At 37.4% G+C, this 19,822-nt stretch overlaps 1 protein-coding gene across 9 annotated transcripts in view; it reads right to left on the bottom strand.

Annotated features, from left to right (window-relative positions):
* The window catches only part of LOC113515662 (protein furry), a 239,400-nt gene that overhangs the window by 195,061 nt on the left and 24,517 nt on the right, over nucleotides 1–19,822 (bottom strand). For 3 of the 9 annotated variants that reach the window (XM_052896473.1, XM_052896478.1, XM_052896475.1), the window contains exons 19-26: nucleotides 19,185–19,316; nucleotides 15,794–15,832; nucleotides 13,835–14,002; nucleotides 9,067–9,216; nucleotides 7,912–8,075; nucleotides 7,326–7,483; nucleotides 6,462–6,572; nucleotides 6,059–6,213 (exon numbers count right to left, since the gene is read on the bottom strand). In XM_052896473.1, coding sequence (XP_052752433.1) covers nucleotides 6,059–6,213; nucleotides 6,462–6,572; nucleotides 7,326–7,483; nucleotides 7,912–8,075; nucleotides 9,067–9,216; nucleotides 13,835–14,002; nucleotides 15,794–15,832; nucleotides 19,185–19,316 — 1,077 coding nt within the window. The remainder of the gene's footprint in view (nucleotides 1–6,058; nucleotides 6,214–6,461; nucleotides 6,573–7,325; nucleotides 7,484–7,911; nucleotides 8,076–9,066; nucleotides 9,217–13,834; nucleotides 14,003–15,793; nucleotides 15,833–19,184; nucleotides 19,317–19,822) is intronic. The other 6 variants (XM_052896476.1, XM_052896482.1, XM_052896480.1 and 3 more) reach the window with 4 other exon arrangements.

Raw genomic sequence — 19,822 nt, 5'->3', positions numbered from 1 at the left:
TTTTCCTGAACGCTTACTTCGAATGTTTTACATCTTTCTCTTAACGTCTACATAAAAAGAAAATATAAGAAACATTCGATATAACGTCAAGAGTAAGACTTCGCAGCTTCATATTTCATATACGTTTATTGACTGTTTATATATTTAGGTGTATGACTAAAAATAACATGTACTGAATGAGCTAATTTTAGCTTAAACGCCGCCGGGTGGCCTTATGTAATTATCAAATGCTGCCGCACACCGAGTTTGCTCTAGGACAATTGTTTGATGTAACACTAGCTAGCTATATAGTACATTTCGCCTGTTACTTCGTACTTATATCAGAAGTTGGAGAATCAACGAAATAGAGTATTCCTAGATGGAGTATCAAGATAAAATAAACGCTAGACTTTGAGTTACACCGTCGGAAATAGAACTGGGAAAATCGCATGCAATTTGGTACAGTAGTTTTTGCGTGATCCCAGAACAAACAGACATCATTTCTAAATATTTAATATTATTATATTTTCTTAAATATCTCCCATGTACAGTACATTATCTTGTTAGAATTTTATTATATAAGTAAGAATTAAATAAAAATAAAACCGAGCCATTCAATTATTTGTTTCCAAAGTTACTATTTACTCCCTATTTACCCTTTGGCCCTTACTTTTGTTTTTGCTCCAAAAATTTTAAAGGTATAATGTGTACTTCCATTAACTGTCAAAACATTTTGGAGATTGGACGACACTCGCGTCGAAGTTTTGGAATCCAATAAGTTGAACATTTATTAAATTTCTTACTTTACAATAAATTGCAATGACATTTCATATTAATTTATTTAATTTCTAATTTGTTACAAATTGTATTCAGTAAGATATCCCCAAAAATATATATTTAATTAAAACATTAACAGTGTTACCACAAAAAAAATAAATTTGCGATGGACAAGTTTCCAGGGGGACCGCAAGGAGAAGTAGTCTTGACTGTTTACAGTGCTAGAAAATGGGTTGCTAGTCCTCATTATTAACAAACCCCCCCCCCCCATTACCCTACTGCAGGTAACTATGTTAGCCAGCAACCTGGTATACGTTTTACTCCCGAGTTATTCGCCTCTTGCATTAGTGCAGTGATTCTCAACCACTGTGCCGAGGCACTTTTGTGTGCCGCCAAATTTTGCAAATATTTAAAAATTTTGTCATAAACTATTTATGCAGTGTGTTGTAGTAAGTAAATAATTTTTATCTTTTTCTTTGTGCGCCGCCAAATTTTGAAATCGTTAAATATGTGCCGCAAAAAAAAAAAAGGTTGAGAATCACTGCATTAGTGTATTGTGCTTTGGTCACCAATTACGACATCGTGGTGACGAAAACGAGTGGTACTAGTTCAACTGCTTGTGTGAGGTATCGTCCTCGACTGCCAAGGGTTTCTAAGCCTCCTTCGATATGCTCGAGTCTCTAAAGCAGATTACTGTACGGCACCTCTACGCTGTAGCAAGTCATTTTAAAATGATTTAAATATGAATAAATTAAACTGCATTTCGCTCTTGGGATCAGTGGAACGCGGTCGGGCTATATTACTTCGCCACCACACATACAATATGTGATATATAATTAAAGTTAATTGCCTACGTTTGATTTATGAAATCTTAATTTTCGATCAGTCAAATATCTCACGGGAGTTCGTCATCCTCTGATGCTATGTTGTTATGGGCGTTCATGTGTATACGAAATATATCTTACTAATTAACGGGAATAAATAAATAATAAATTCAGAGAAACTTCGGCGTTGACTCTACTACATCACTAGTTACAGCGCCCGGAATTTTTTCGAGTAAATATTGAGGGTCCACATTGATGTTACGGAATTTGCTTTTGTGGATGTTTTCGAAGTCCCTCTTCTTCGCTAGCTCGTTAATTTCATAAACTATAGCAAATTGTTTTAAAACTGTTACTATGTAAAGGGAACATTGTATATTTATGAAATTCTTGTAGTAATGAAGTAGAATACTTCGGTAAGGATTTATATGTATTTTATATTGAATAAGTCTAACTAAAAATATAATTGTGCATTTTAGCATTCAATACAATAATATGCTAATGATTATAATCTCTTATGGCTACTCCATATTGTATTGAATGTTAAAATGCAAAATTATATTTTTAGGTGGCATATATGTCCATTATTATGGTTGTAGTGAATTTAAAACACTTAGAATCCAACCTCCTGGAGGCATTTCGACGTTTCCTATCACCGGAGAGTTGGAAATGGAATCGACACACAAAGTATAGATTTGAATTTAGAACCTTAGATTAGCATTATTCACTATTCTACTGCGCTTTATTTTGTTTTTTTTTTTTATGCAACTTAGAATAGCAAACAAGCTGACGGCCCACCTGATGGAAAGTGGTAACCGTCGCCTATAGACATGAGCAGTACCATGCACATAACAGTGTATACTGTTTCGCCCATGATACCCCCTATGCGTTGCCATTCCTGAGGACTCGGGTGTTATTCCTCTGTACCCTGTAAAATCACGCCATATCCCTTCAAACCGAAACACAGCCATGCAAACACAACTGCTTCACGCTTGAAACACGAATAGGACAGAGGTGCCCAAGCAAACGACTTTTGTACAAAGTCTCCCTCTGGTACTATAAGTTATACGTTCCAGTTAGATTTATGCCGCCGCGAAATTTTTTAGAGAGCCAATAAAGGCCGATGTTATTGCAATATTTAACATAAATCTTACGGTACAGGTATCATATGTAGGCAATAGTGCTCAAATGGTTGTCTTTACGACTTCGAAAAAACTGATGGCCAGGTACGAGCTTTTTATTTTGCCATGGCTTTTTTTTTCTGTGGTACACATTTACGGTTGCGTGTAGTGTGCACAGTTATGCTTATGACTGATAGTTTTTTTTTATATATATTTATAATCATATATATAAAAAAAAAAAAAAACGATTTTAAACTGGTACCACTTTTCATGTCGATTCAGCGGATATTTGAGAACGCTTTTGCTACTATCTTAATACATTTCATTTCAAATTGAAACCCTTCATTTGAAAGTAAAATATTCGTTACATATTTCAAAGAATGTTGAAATATGTTTAAAATATTTACAGGAAATTTAAATATTGGATTGAAAAATGTGTTTAAATTGCGTGGATTCGATCACGAACTGGTAGCAATCCGGTCGAGTATTTGATCCGGGTTCAAGTATTTCCGGGGGTTGAATGTTTCAATTTAACATTGCACGTACATAGCAGCAAGTCTCATCCGGTTACATAGAATACATACATATATGCGGCACATGCACTGCACATGTTATATATGTCACAAAGGTCACATATATTTAAAAGAAGACATCTAAACGGTTGTAATTTTAAATTTAAAAAGCAACTAATGATTCAATAATGTCAAATTATTACTACAAGAACTGACAGCCTACCATGAAATGTTTTCCGAAATTTCGGAGCCAAACGAAACAGAAATTTGATGTTAAAATTACATCATACATGCTGGAAATATTAAAAATGTTAAAATATTGTTCCTTTGGACTTTTATGATAGGATGTATGACGAACGAAATGTTAAACTCCATTTATTGGTCCGATTTTGGTATAAACAAAAACACGAAATTGAGTCAGAAATTTCGGAATTTCCTTTCATGGTAGACCCGCTGTTTTATAGTTCGTGGACTATTTACGTGCTCGTAGATAGAAGGCAGAAGCCTTCGCAATGAATTTCGATTCCTCGCATACATCTGTTGCTTCTCAGCAGTCCATAGCCGATGGATATACCATTTTGAAAATAACTTTACATATAAAGTAGATAGGCGAGATTTGCCATGCATGTGATAAGATGCCCAGCAGTGGGACATTATGGGATAACATAGAGTTATATTTACCAGAGGGAGACTTCGTGCAAAAGTCGTTTGCTCGGGCACCTCTGTCCTATTCGTGTTTCAGACATGAAGCAGTTGTGTTTGCATGGCTGTGTTTCGGTTTGAAGAGTGGGATATGGCGTGAATTTACTGGGTACAGAGGCATAACACCTGAGTCCTCAGGAATGACAGCGCATGGGGGGTATCATGGGCGAAACAGTAAACTCTGTTATGTCCATGGTATTGGTCATGTCTATAGGCGACGGTTACCACTTTACATCAGGTGGGCCGTCAGCTTGTTCGCCATTCTAAGTTGTATAATATATATATATATATATATATATATATATATATATATATATATATATATATATATATGCAAATGTTGGGACGCATGTCATTTCTACAATTGGAGTGTGACGCTTACGTTGACTCGCTACCGATACATACGACTACGAAACGTAGAAGAAGCGACGCGACGCCTTACTATAATATTAAAAAATCTTTACGACAAGTCTATTATGGTTTGTATAATATTAGAAAATCAAATGCTAAAAATGTAAGGATAATGTTCGATTTGATTCGGGTGTGCCTGCGTGTGCATGTGGGTGCGTGCGTGCGTGCGTGCGTGCGTGCGTGCGTGCGTCCGTGTGTGTGTTATACCATAATGACTTTTAAAATTAGATTTGTCGTTTTTTTACTAACTCTGTGCATTGAAACAGGCGACTTTGTATTTTATTATTGACAATTTACAAATATGTTTGAATATTTGTTACTGTGTAACCTGTATAACGCACACGAGGTTTAACAGACTTAAATAAAATCGCACGATTCGATTGGTACACAAGTAAACCATATCCTAATTTAACATATATGCTACTTTTCATATTAATTCATGCGAACAAAATTGCGGGATAAAGCTTATATGAATATACACGTATTGATAAATATGTAAGAAGCGAATGAAATTCATATGGCCCGGGAAATTTAATATCCTGCTTCTGGCTACCCAAGTGTGCGGAAGGCGATACATGGCAGTGGTAGACAAGCTGCTTCATTAACGAGCTATAGAAATTTTATTTTCAGACGAATGGCTGTTAAAGTGTAGTTGCTATTTGTTTATTGTCGTACACATACATAACAAAGATGTCGTTTTGCAGGCACTATTGATATTGCCACCGTTGATAAGGCGAATTTTTATTTTATTTATTAGGCGCACATAACAGAAGTTTACAAATACAAACTTAAGTTATAACATGCAAGTACATAATGTGTTGATCGGGTAAACTTAAAAGATTCGGTTGCAACTATTAGTGAAAAAAAATTAAACATAAAAAGAAAGTTAAATAAAAAAAAAAAACAAAATTATATAAGAAATTTCTAAATATTACATTACTTTATACAATTGTATAAATTGGAACATCATCCCTTTGGATGTCGCTTTAAAACATAGATAACCCCATCTCGTAGGTTATAGAGTTCTACTTAGAAGGATTGTAACAATATAGATGTGGCGATTATTTAGTTTAAAGAGAGATGGCGCTGTTATCGCAGAATTTTTTGCAAATCCAGTGGTAATTTTCACAATATTTCGTTCCAAATGAATCTGATAGAGGGCGTAGTTTTTTTTTATTTATAGTTTTATTTTTAAGTTAAATACTAAAAAAGTAATTTCATTTCAATGCTCGACCGTGAAATATGGTTTATTCTAGTTTTCGGTTTTATTTTATAAGGGTCGTATCGTATGGTATCGTATCAGCCATTAACTTCACTGCTGAACATAGATTTCCTCCATAAGGGAGCGTTTTGCCAGTAATTGCCACGCTTAGCAAGCGAATTAACAACCAATTTGTCTTTTGATGATTTTAAAAGGGACGCTAATGCCCATTCCTAGACCATTAAGTCCCTTTTATCGTTTCGTACGAGACCCACGGGATACGAAGGGGTCGCTCATTCTACGCCGAGACTACACGTCAAAATGGGTCAATAACGGCGAAAATAACTAGTATGTGTGTGAAAATAACTAATGTAGAATCCTTTAAGATGAAGTTTCTAGCTTCCTCTGTCTTAGTTTAATATAAAGCATTTTTCTTTATAAATTATTTTTATTTCGGCACATGAGAACTCGCCCATGACCTGTTGCTATTTTTGTATGAATCATCTCCGACATGGTTGCATGCAGTATACTGACCTTGCACTGAATATGGTGGCGAGCGCCATGAAGCAGCCGTCGGCGACTCGCGGCGGTCCGGTGAAGCATTTGTCCACTGTCCAGTCCAATAACGGCCCGATATCGGGGTTGCAATCCAGTAATAGTACTATGGTCTCCCGTGCGAGCTCGTATATCTAAAAAAAAAAAAAATTTTTCTATACAACTTACAAAAGCAAACGTGCTGGCGGCGATACCTTATAGAAAGTGGTAACCGTCGCTTGGAGATATCGAATATAATAGATAACGCAAAGTAAACGCCTCATGCGTCGCTATTTCTAAAGACTATAATTGACTTGACCGAGACGTAACTACATATACATGGCTGTATTTTACACATTAACAATGTAGGAAACATAACAAAATAAGCAATGGGTGCACTCACCTTATCGTTAGTGGAAGAGAGCATTTCACTTAGCCACGGGTAGAGGGAGCCGTCCTCGGCGAGGGCGGTCGGCGCGAAGCACGGGCCGCAGCACACGAGTGCGCTCATCGCCTACAGTCAGGACAGACAGTATTAATGAATGCTCTATAAGAGTTACCATTGTTTTAATTCATCGTTTAGTTATATCAACTAAGATTAGGCACGGCGGCTATCGTAACAACACTGATATGGTATTAACACTTAGCTAAAATACTATTATACAGGGGAATTTAAAACCTATTCGTTTTTGAATTTAAAAAAGAATATCCTGGTTACCATAGACACATGTTTCTATAAAATTCAAATTATGAATATAGATTTTTTTTAACTCGTACGCAAGAACTATATACCTGCGGGAAATTACGTCTATGCGAGCGACATCTATAAACTGTTCACCTGAATATAATTCGATATATAAATACATAAATATCCATAAATTTATGATTATCCATAAATTTATGAGTAAACCATTTAAATCAACAACATATTTGAAGTTATCAATGATCCCTCACACTATCTCCCTGGTGGGTAAATAGCGTCCGAAAACGGTGGTCGTGTTGTCTCGCTCTAATGCAACCGTGCAGTGGCTTACTTTTGTTCTTTTTTTAAAGGGTGAAAGTGGAATGTTAACTCCGCCTCCGCTATCGGTGTATGCTGGCGGGGCACTAGTAATAGATGATAGATGAAGATAAAGGCAGATCAGTTGACCCATCGTGAAGAATTTGACAAGAATTAATCATGATAGTTTCCAGGGGGAACTGCGTGGAGGTCAACCTGATAGGGTTGCAGTGGCGTACTAGAGCTGGGTAATGAGCGCGTGCTTACCTTGAGTGCGGACAGGTTGAGCCTCTCGTCGGTTTCCTGCGGCTGCGGCTGCGGCACGAGGGCTCCCAGGTGCTTGGCGAGGGGGCCGCACCACCCGCTGAACAGCGAGAACAGGCTGCGGCACAGCTCCCTCTTCATCAGCGAGCCGTACATTTCCACTGGTGTTCAAACATCAATTCTATTTTATAATAATGAAACGGAAACCACAAAGCGAGAAAGATATGTGAAGGAGGCTTTGTAGTCTATATGGATACCTCCGTCTCACGGGTGCTGTATAGCACCTGTGCTCTCTTTGTATGTATGGGGGTAAATCAAAAAATAAAATCATATTGTATTTATTCGCTTGTTACATGGTACAATAAGAAGTTACATATACAAGTAGGAATATAGCATGCAGCACCCCGTAGAGGTATGCAAATGTTAAACTGTATTTACTCTCTATATTATATTACAATAATAAAGTCCAAACGTTTTTCAAAGAAATGGTACTTAGAGAGTGACACAGGTCTGCGTGATTGTTGCCTGCTTACTCTTCTTAGTAGTAAGAGAGAGAGATAGAAAGAGGCATTATATGAGGATGACGTACGCGGAAAGCTCTTGATGAGCTCGGTGACGAAGTCTGCGAAGGTGAGGCGTTGTTCGCGGGCGGCGGGCGCGTCCTTCTCGGCCTCCACTTCCAGGCACTGCCGCGCACCGTCCAGGTATTCTGTGAGGGTCGGATGCAGGCTTCCGCTCTCCACCGCGAATGTGCTGCATCGAATCATAAATTTAATTATTATTATTTTTTCTGATGAATAACATTAAGATATTATTTGGAAATTACAATTACTGTCCCATTCGTGTTTCAACCGTAAAGCAGTTGTGTTTGCATGGCTGTGTTTCGGTTTGAAGGGTGGGATATGGCGTGAATTTACAGGGTACAGAGGAATAACACCTGAGTCCTCAGGAATGGCAACGCATGGGGGGGGGGGTATCATGGGTAAAACAATACACTCTGATAAGTCCATGGTACTACTGCTCATGTCTATGGGCGACGGTTACCACTTTCCATCAGATGGGCCGTCAGCTTGTTTGCCATTCTAAGTTGTATAAAAAAATTATGGATTTCTCAACTGCGATGGAACGTATGGGATTGATGCTCGAGTGAATGATTCTCAACGCACTATGTTCGCCATCACTTGATAAATCTTTTGAGATGTTTGTAGGTAAAATATAGAGTTAAAGCTTGTAAGTCCATTATTTTTAAAATAAGAAATATGAATTTGGGATTCCGATTATATATAACGCAACGTGGTTGTGGTAAAAGAGTCATATTGTCAGTCGAATGGGGTACACATATTGTTCAACTAACTTCTTTCTGAAGTTGGCTATTTTTTTTATACAACTTAGAATGGCAAACAAGCTAACGGCCCACCTGATGGAAAGTGGTAACCCTCGCCTATAGACATGAGCAGTACCATGGACATAACAGAGTATACCGTTTCGCCCATGATACCCTCCATGCGTTGCCATTCCTGAGGACTCAGGTGTAATTCCTCTGTACCCTAAAAAAACACACTGTTCTAGAACAGTGACTTCTATAATTTATTTTATTGCTTTGCTCTATATTTGTTTTTAAATTGTTTCCAGCATTAAATGACAGCATTTTGTATCATTTCTTTTTAAATGTGGTCTCGAAAATCGAACCAAAAACTAACTGAATGTCTTGATTGCAATATTAACGTAACATTATCCTGCTTACCTGTTAGCAAAGGTCTTCCTCTGCGCGATGAGTAGCAGCATTTTATTAAGGTGTAGCCGGAGTGCGTCGCGTCGCCTACGCCGCCGCATGTTCTCCTGCTTGCGGTCCACCGCTTCGCGCAGCAGCGGCACCAGCTCCTCCATCAGGTCCCTGGTGCAACCACCAATAGTAATGTAATATCGTGTTAGTAACAAATAAAAAAAAAAAATAACAAAACAACCAAAGAAATAATGGGGTTTTATACCACACCATTGTGATATTGCTGATTGATAATGCTAAAAGAGGCTTTAGTTCATAAAACTGCCCGCGTTTAGTGCAGCTCGTTCACTGATTTAGTTGTATAAAATTAAATGCTAGCTCAGGTAAAGTGCTTGTGTAAACACAACTTAATAATATAAATAGATATGGATATGGCTGTCCGTTCATCATACAACCTCAAGAGATCTAAAAGTGAAAGTACATTAGCATATTAAGGTATTTCATGTATTTGACTCATCACAGTAACTACATATATATTTTATACAATTGCTTATCTCTGATATTCCTTGCCAGTAAGTAGCCATATTGTAATATAATTTTTGATAAATCTGATATAGTAGTCTCTTGGTACGCGATATTTTTTTCGATTCGTATAGTATATTGTCGTGTGATTTGTACATTGGATGGGTTCCACTGTATTCCCAATGTTTTTCTTTATTCAGTGCATTTAAATTCATAGGGTGTATTGAACATGTTAGCTGCTAGATTTTTAGTAAGTCGTGAATTAACACTTATCCACTTACGAATGTTCATATCGGCATCATGTACTCTCGATATTATTTCATCTTCTGCATTCTAAATCGAATTAGTTCCTACCAATAGGTCATCCATATAAAATGATTGCTGTAATGCTGCCGCTAGAGGCCATGTTCTAGCATCGTCATAGGCTAAATGTTTTGAAGGCCTTGTGACGTCTGTAAATAAATATTGTAAATATTCATCTCATAGCCACTTGTCAACATCATTACTTTTTTTCCATCAAGTAGGTTAATTAAATTGTACATAGATATTTCACCTCTTTCTATCTTTCGGACTGGACGTATAGACATGACAGCGACGTTTACTTTCTACATTCTTTTCTGCTGTCATTCTCTCATTATATGTGAATAATGAAGTTAGTTATTATTTCCTCCAAACAACTACAGCCTCATAGCTAGGAACAGTGCTGTAGGTGACGGTAGAACGGTGATAGGATTCAAGTAGCTCATGTATTGATTTCCTCCGGACAAAAGACTGATATGGCTAATCCGGTGATTGTAGATATGCACCGTGTAACGAGGTATGTGAATACTGTAGCGTTCCTTGCAACGCTTGGCCGAAAATCAAAGTGACTCGTGCCTGTATAGACGATTCTTACAAATATCCAATTTTGTCAGAGTTGCTAATTTGAAATCAGGTGACGAGTCGATGAACTGTTTGCATTTAATTGCAACAGCTCGTGTTGTAAATTGCATAATGGACACTTATATTATTTTGTAGTGAGTTTTGAAAAAATGGGTTTTAAATGAATATTCAGGGTTTATTTTTTAATTAGACGGTTAAATAGTGTTGATCGCTCTTTGTAGATTTGTTACTGTAAAATAATTTAGAATATAGTTGTGCTTTTTTTTACTTTCTTCTTATACCACGAAGGTAGCAAACACGCATATAGCCCGTTTGACGGTAAACGGTCACAGTAACCTAAAACAGGTTTTTTACTCATTGAATACTGTGAAGTTTATCCTCTAAATTACACTTCTTATATATTTATGTTCATTAAAAGTCTATTGAATGCACTAAAATAAGTTTTTTTTTTATACAACTTAGAATGGCAAACAAGCTGACGGTCCACCTGATTGAAAGTGGTAACCGTCGCCTATAGATATGAGCAGTACTATGAACATAACAGAGTATACTGTTTCGCCCATGATACCACCCATGCGTTGCCATTCCTGAGGACTCAGATGTTATTCCTCTGTGTACCCTGTTAATTCACTGCCATATCCCACCCTTCAAACCTAAACACAGCTATGCAAACACAACTGCTTTACGGTAGAAACACGAATGGGACAGATGTACCCAAGCAATCGACTTTTGTACAAAGTCTCCCTCTGGTAAGTAGTTCCCGTAATATACCATATATGACAATATTATTTCTCGTCTCCTCATATATATTCTTTGCTTAATTATGAAATTTTATTAATGAAAAATATAAATGTGATCTGTCGTTAACATTTGATAATTCCAAATTACTTTGATCAAATCCTCATAAATCATCTAAAAACTGCAATCTCGTCTTCAAATGTTCAAGAGACTTCCTAGTCACAGAATCATTCCAAAATTTACTTCGATTTTGTGCCCATATAGGCATTTGATAGTTTCTGTATTTGATATATGGTACATCTCGTTTCATTTAACAGTTTCCTCTTGTCGGTGCAACTAATTCATGCATCCTCCTCCAGCCAGCTCTATCCCAGGCCATACCCTTGATCTCCCTATACGACATGACACCCAGTGTTTCCTTTATCTGTCCCATGTAGTTAATCCTCGGTCTTCCTCTTCCTCATATGTATAACATATTTGATAGGAGGAAGAAATAAAAGAACCTCACTTTGACTGACGACGCTGCTTACGAATGCTCATGATCCACTATATGATCGCTCTTCTCACTCAGAATAACACGCGACACAGATAAAGTTCAAAAGTTTACAACTAATAAATTAATATGGATTGCCGCGAGGTCCAGAGTTTTCATCTCGAAGGACCAAAAAATGTGGGACTTTATGCCACACCATTGTGATTTTGCTGAGTGATAATGCCAATAGAGGTTATTGTAAATAAAACTGTCCAAGTTGAGTGCAGCTCGTACACTGAATTACTACAACTAAAATAAAATGCTAGCTCAGGTAAAGTGCTTGTGTAAGCACAACTCCATAATACAAATAGATATCTGCAGTTGCCCGTACATAAGTGGATTTGACAGTCACATCGAAATTGATCGGATAATTTTGCGTCTTAGACATTGTTATAGTCGCCATATTTACTTGATATTATCGTCATACAGCCTGTAATAAAACTCGAGTTTCTACCAGAGGGAGACTTTGTACAATAGTCGTTTGCTTGGGCACCTCTGTTTCATTTGTGTTTCTACAGTGAAGCAGTTGTGTGTTCGCACGGCTGTGTTTCAGTTTGAAGGGTTGGATATGGCAGTGAATTTATAGGGTATAGAGGAAAAACACCTGAGTCCTCAGGAATGGCAACGCATAGGGGGTATCATGGGTGAAACAGTATACTCTGTTATGTCCATGGTACTGCTCATGTCTATAGGCGACAATTACTATTTATCATTAGTTCGGCCGTCAACTTGCATAAAAAAAGGTTCTTCTTGATAGAAAACTACAGTCAAAAATCCAGTGGTAGCATCATAAACTCGTGTCTAAGTTTGTTTAAATAACGATATTTCTACTCCATTTCAAATGACAGCTCATAAATTTAAATCACTCAACTCATTTAGACAATACGTTGTCTTTACATCTGAAAATAGTACAAAAGGAAGCGGAAAGGAACTGTTAGTAGTAGAGATGTCCGATGATGGACCGATCTTTACACATACATATGCAGCTACTCTCCGTGAATGTTGCTTGAGAAGCCCCGCAATATTTCCAAAATACTTGTTAATTACAAGCATTTTGTGAAAAACATTTTTAAACTTGTTTCTATGTCTCTCTCTTTGTCCACTTGATTATTGAAGGTCGTGTACTTGAAAGGTGTCTGTTACCTCTCTTATGATATTTCTTTATTTCGAACAGTCTTTAGTTTGTCGCAGGGCAGCTGCAGTTGATAGTCCCGTAACGGCTTTTACTTGGTCCGACCATTGAGTAAGCGATCGTCCGCGTGGTCTTTTCCCCTCTATCTTGTCTACAACCATCAGTTTACCCAGATTGTCGGACTGTCGTCGAGTAATATGACCGAAGTATCCAAGAATCCTTCGACAGCAGACTGTCAAGAGCCTATCTTTTATGCGGAGTTGCGTCAGGATATATATGTTCGTGCGCTTTGCTGTCCAGAGAACTCGCAGCATCTTTCGCCAGCACCACATCTCGAGAGCATCAATCTTATTCCGTTCCTTTGCTCTTATTGTCCATGACTCGACTCCATACAAAAATATCGAGAAAATCAGAGTACGGACTAGTCTTGTCTTGGTGACATTTGAGATCTTTCTGTTCTGCCAAATGCACGTTCATTTTAGTTTAAATTTCTATACAAAACTTATAAAAAATACAAGAAATTTCATACAATTCAATATATATTCATCAGACATCTTCATCATATCATTATTGCGCGGCCAATGGTACCCACCAATGAGTATCGGTATCGAGTGGTAGATTAATGGCAACACTATTTAATACATAAATCGAAGGACCGTGACATACAACATCCCCCGACATTATCCAACTCCTATATTTAGATATCTATGGGTCATTCCATATTCAGTCATTTCTGGAAACCATCGTGATTAATTTTTAGTGAAGTCCCCTTTCAAGTTCTTTCATTTGCTCCTCATGTTAACAGGCTTGACAGAATTTGCCAAGTACTTACCTCAGAACTTACAGCTATGCTTAAAGACATGCGTCAGAATACATTATGAGTATTTTTTAACAAATGCGCCTATGGAAGAAACTTGTTTGAATTCGGATTGCAAGATTTTGCATATACAAACTATCGAAACCATGTAGGGTATTGTACTAACTTGAGTGCGTCCGGGTTGATGTGGCCGCAGGCGCCGACGGCCGCGTCCCGAACCTCGGGCACCTCGCACCGCGCCAGCGGCACCGCCAGCTTGTGCAGCGCGCCAGGAGACGCGTGCGCACTGCGCGCCTCGCCGCCGCTGCGTTCGCTCAGCGAGTCCGGTGATGAGCTGCGCCCGCGCACACCACGCACACACACACACGTACATGTAACGCATTAGCCACCGCATCGGGCGTAGGGACCGATTCTCACGTGCCATTCTCTAAATGTATCTTTCAGAGGTACATTATATGATAATGTTGTGTCAATACGTTTTATTTACTGCGTATATGAAAAGGAACAATGCATCTAACTGTAATGTCTTTTTCTGTCATGAAGGCGGGGGAGAAACTGTATGTAACGACATATTGTTTGTATTTTTTTAGGACAGAATAAAATGTGAACATCACAAGTTAATTGAATCCAATATCATGCCTATATATTATAAGAAATGTATTTATAAAACTAAAATTTAAATTGGATAGTAAAAGTGTTATATTGCTGTCTGACTAAAGTGTTATATGACTAAATCTAGTCACAAGTTTAATAATAACAAATAGAGAATGGGATTATGGAATCGGCCCATTGACAGTTAGTGTTCTACATAGTTATTTACAAGTGTTTTCAATGTTTAATAAACTGATTTGGTATTTAATGAACATAATGTATTTATTAACTAACAAAATATAAGTTCAAAGTAGTTTGCACATAGATTGTACTCTTTTTGTTAAGTTCATATATCTCGCTAGTGGAAAATCGATTTTGATGAATCTTTTTGTAATCGAAAATGTTAACTCCATTGTCGACCCAACACTAATTTTAGTATCACTGCAGTTAGTTTTCTGTTCAGAAATATAAACCTATTTTACTTTAATATTACATGGGAAAATACTAATTTTAAAGCTAACTGTAAACCAGTCGGCCATTGCAGAGTCAAAGTTGTGCTTGCTTATCAAATACCGAGTGTATTTGAATCCAAGAATCGAACTCGGCATCTAATATAGGTGAAGCGAGAGCTTTCAATATTGCACTGAGGGGATCGAAATTAAATTTAAAAACAGTGTATTAATTATACATTAAACAAATTTGAAGCACAGTGTTGTGGTGTGTATTTTTACTTTTGGACAACACATTAGCTTATAGCAAAATTAACTTAACAAAAGCTAGTCACGATGACAAAGTAGATACTATATGACAAATAATAAAGTAAGCGTACAACCTCTTGCAAGACAAAACATCCTGGGCACTGGACATAAATAATAGACAAAATGTCGCTGACAAGCTTTGCATTATGGGACTAACACAAACGGTCACCGTTTGTGTTAACCAATCAAAACATGAGAACAACACAATGAGAATCACACGTGAACATGTTACAGTACATACACCAGTTACTATTTATACCGATGGATGATGTAGACACATTTGATTGAACTACACAATTACCTCGTGACAATTTTATATAAAAGGCATTCGATTAATATCCGTTTAATTTATCACTGGATACCTGCCTAACATAGCTATAGACTATGGCATAACAAAACTATTGCTTGTATTTTTTTACTTGTTTCATTTAGTAAAAATATAATTGGTTTTTTTTTTATTTTAATGTTACAAAAATAAAGTCCAAATTACAAGAATACAAAACCTTTCGATTGCAATTAAATTTGTTCCAGAAATCTCTATTTGAGTATAAAGACATACCGTTTGAATTTATCGTGTACAACAAGTAAGAAAAAACAGTTGACATCAATACGAGAGATTTAATATAAAAAACCTAAACATGCAATAACGACTCTACGGGCATCCACTACATTGTAAGGAGCGTAAACTGCGTGTCAAAAAAACAGGACACATCTACTTTTGTTCTCTCACAATCACACAAACAAAAATAACACACAGAGGAACATGTGTTCGTTACCCCCACAGCGTCTCCGGACATGCCGAGAGGAAGTGCGCACTGTCCAGGCAGAAACAAAACGTGTGACGCGCGAACAACGGCATAGGCCATACGAGTTTGGCCGCAAACTTGCTCTAACACAGCGGCCCAGCTAAAGTATACATCGTGATCACCTCACCGACCACACTCGTCGATATGACGCTATGAACGAATTAGTGTATTTATACGCAAATTTACAAAATGGTAATTACGTGCGAGTCAATTTAATTCATTAATGTATACTTTTGCTCGGCCGCCATTGGAATTATGTACAAGGTTGTAGGATATTAATCGGCTTCAATTAACTACGCGGATAATCTTAGGGACACGGTATAGATTGATCATTTTACACTAATTAGAAATTAGAACATTACGTGTACATACAAAAATTACATCTATTCAAACAATTTTTGTATGTATGTGTGTAACATACAAAAATTGTTTGAATAGATGTAATATGTGTATAAAAAAAAATAATTTCTACCGGCAACTTTGAGCGCGTGGGATTCTATACTTCTTACCAAGTATTACAAATTAATAAAAAATTTAATTTACGTAGAATACTTATTAAAGTTCTTACTTTTCCCTTCTTAAATTGTCATTTCTGTCTGTTTGATCCACTGTTCATAATATTTATAATTTGTTAAATTTAAGACCGATCTTAATGATTATTTTTTATTGGAATATCTTGCAGAGGGGCTCCCACGAAAAGAACAATAAGCATTTAGATCTTTATTACATCTTTATTAATACAGTGAACGCTCTATATAAGCAATTCATTTGAATCAATTTTAATAAAAAAAAATCTTATTTGTAAAAGTTGCTTATAGGGAAAAAAGGAGTATAAAAATACTTACCGTCTGGAAAATATTTTTACTTATTTCTTTTACTAACTAAGCTGAATAGAATAAATAAAATATAAAGAACGTTGCTTATAGAGAAGTTGCTTATATAGAGCGTTCACTGTATTATAAAGAGGAACCATTTGATTGTTTATTTATAATGGATACTACTCAATCGATTTTTTAAATTCTTTCACGTATAGAAACTCTAGTTATAATGTATATATATCGGCGAGTAACACAGGCTATATATGCATATATAATTTTCGAAAATTCTATCTGGACAGATAGAATTCTTCGCACGGGTGTGCAAAGAAGGGCCGGAGCGCTAGTCTCAAAATACTGTTTGATTGATTTTATTTATTTATTTATTTCTTATTGCATTCCATAATTAGTAGATAACGTTTCAACTTCAATTATGGACCCTGTTGGGCACAGCGAGTAGGAGAGAGGGTTAGTAGACAAAGATGAGATTCGTGGTAAAGTCGTGAGAGTACGATCTTTATTCTATTATATATATTTTTTTTATACAACTTAGAATGGCAAACAAGCCGACGGCCCACCTGATGGAAAGTGGTAACCATCGCCTATAGACATGAGTAGTACCATGGACATAACAGAGTATACTGTTTCGCCCATGATACCCCCCATGCGTTGCCATTCCTGAAGACTCAGGTGTTATTCCTCTGTACCCAGTAAATTCACGCCATATCCCACCCTTCAAACCGAAACACAGTCATGCAAACACAACTGCTTCACGGTAGAAACACGAATGGGACAGAGGTACCCAAGCATTCGACTTTTGTACAAAGTCTCCCTCTGGTATATATATAGTTTATCCTAATAATAAGAATTTGTACAAATCAATAATATATCTAAATAATTTTAAACACACAATTGGGACTTAACGCTATGAAAAAGCCTTTGCAGGTAAATAGTAGACTTGGTCACGGCGTGGTGCAATCCACGTAGAAACGTCGGCAATAAAGAAGCAGGTATGTAGACACTATTTAACTGTAAACGTTTTTATATAGCGTTAAATCCCGATTGTGTATTTAAACTATATGTAAACAACGCGAAAGTGTAAAATTAACTAACATATCTAAACCATACAAGTAACGCATCATACACGCAATCATTTGTTCACGAATCTATTTGTTCATTAGTCCGCTTGTCGTCTTTCGGAATTCATTTTTGAAAGGGTCCTGTTTTGAAGACAAGGAAAACTCGAAATAAAACCAGTGCGTCTGTGTAGCAAGATATACCATATATTATTTCTACATCTTTTTCGGCGTAGTGACTTGTGGCCAATAGTGGAAGGGATTGTTAGTAATGGAGACTGAGAATCCCATTGCTAGCAATATGCCCAACCAGGTCAACCTCCTCGCGGTTCCCCCTGGAAACTATCATGGTTAATTCCTGATGAATTCATCATGATGGGCTAACTGGCCTGTTTTCATCCTCATCTATCACCCTTCACTGGTGCTCCGCCAGCGTATCCCGTTAGCGCAGGCGGGGTTACCATACCATTTTCACCCGTCAAAAAAAATAGTGGACGGGAGATGTTGTTAAGGGAAGGGAGTGTAAATTAATTCATGTTGCTAGTTCATTCCGAAGGTAAACATCTGATCAGGTCTTGACTGATTTCCGAATCACAAGTTACTTACGATTTCATAATACAGTAAGTATAATAATTATTTTCTATTGAATTAGGCAAGTATTCTTATTATTAGACTCTAATTTAGATACTAAAATTGTTTATTTCAATAATCAATCAATGTTAAAGAACATTTGAAGGGAAAAAAGCTACTGAGAAGCTTTTATAAACAAACAGTTAATCAAAGGTAATAAAACAACTGAATGGAATGAAGCCATTCATTAACCGATAGAGGGCGCTCGGATTGGTGTAATCATCACCAATAAGGCCGAGAGTACTAGACAAGCAATATTTACAGGCATATGTCATCAAACTCGCATCTACTCTACGTTTGGACTCATAATCGTTATTAGACAAAGCTCGCTACCGTCATGTACAAACATAAAACATATAAGTATTCGCCTCTATGTTAAATCCATACCATGAGTTACGTGATGGCATCTGACCCTGTGACGTAATGTATGTAAAGTCGTACGGAACACGAATGTGGGATGTGGCGGTAAAGTACAGAGACAACACAGCCCTCAATGAAATGACGTCACTCAACACCGGTCCAATATTTATGGTTAACTCAGTACTCGGTGGACATCTTGTGCGCGCTAGCTGTGCACAGAACGTATGCGTGATTATGAGCAATGGCGTACAGTGGCCCTCGCCGCTGGCTTCGTCTCCGATCGACTGAGAGGCCACTGTACACATTCATCCACAATGATGTAATGACCCGATGCCGATTCCACCCGCAGTTTTGCTTCAAAGTTAAACTTAACAATGGTCCTTCGAGCCGGACATCTCACGATTAATCGAGATGGAATCGGCAACACCGATGATGATCAGATCGAATGCGACGTGCACATAGCGAGCGACAATGGGCCACCTCGTTCGTTTGTGTTGTCTGTGCGCGCGCGCATAGCTCAAGGGCAGCGTGAAGAAACCGCCGGGCGCGTTGAGGCTCTCGCTCGACGAACTGAGCGGCGCCTGGCCGAACCACCCCTCCGCCTCAGTGCTACTGGACAGAGTGTTACTTTGCGCCAATACGTCTGACGATAACCGACGCCACCATGCTCTCAATACTACTGTCCGCGGCGAGTTTTCGACATCACTTGATTGTCTCGTTACAATTATGTCTAGTGTAGGTATATTCTATGAACTGAAATACAGTTTTACACACATATTGACATTCCTTATTAACTATACCACTATATAAGATTTTTAATATTATTCGGCTCTAATAAACTAAAATCGATCGATTGTCTACGTAATAACAATAATAACTGAATTTATAAACTTGTAGTGTTTGTGACATGTTTATTTTAGATATTATAAAAAGAACAATTCAGTATGAATAACAAGTGGTGTGAGCTTGTGTACAAAGTTGCCATAATACTCCTGCAACGAATGCATGCGTCTCGTAGTCACATCGAGTCACAGAGACGTGTCTGATGCACTGCCATCTATATTCTACGACACTAACTGACCGTGGGAGGTACACGCAAATTAGATTAAATACATGAA

The sequence above is a fragment of the Galleria mellonella genome, unplaced genomic scaffold, assembly GCF_026898425.1.
Source record: "Galleria mellonella isolate WM207_F2 unplaced genomic scaffold, CSIRO_AGI_GalMel_v1 utg33, whole genome shotgun sequence".
Taxonomy (NCBI): domain Eukaryota; kingdom Metazoa; phylum Arthropoda; class Insecta; order Lepidoptera; family Pyralidae; genus Galleria; species Galleria mellonella.
This window is presented reverse-complemented; position numbering and strand designations above follow the sequence as displayed.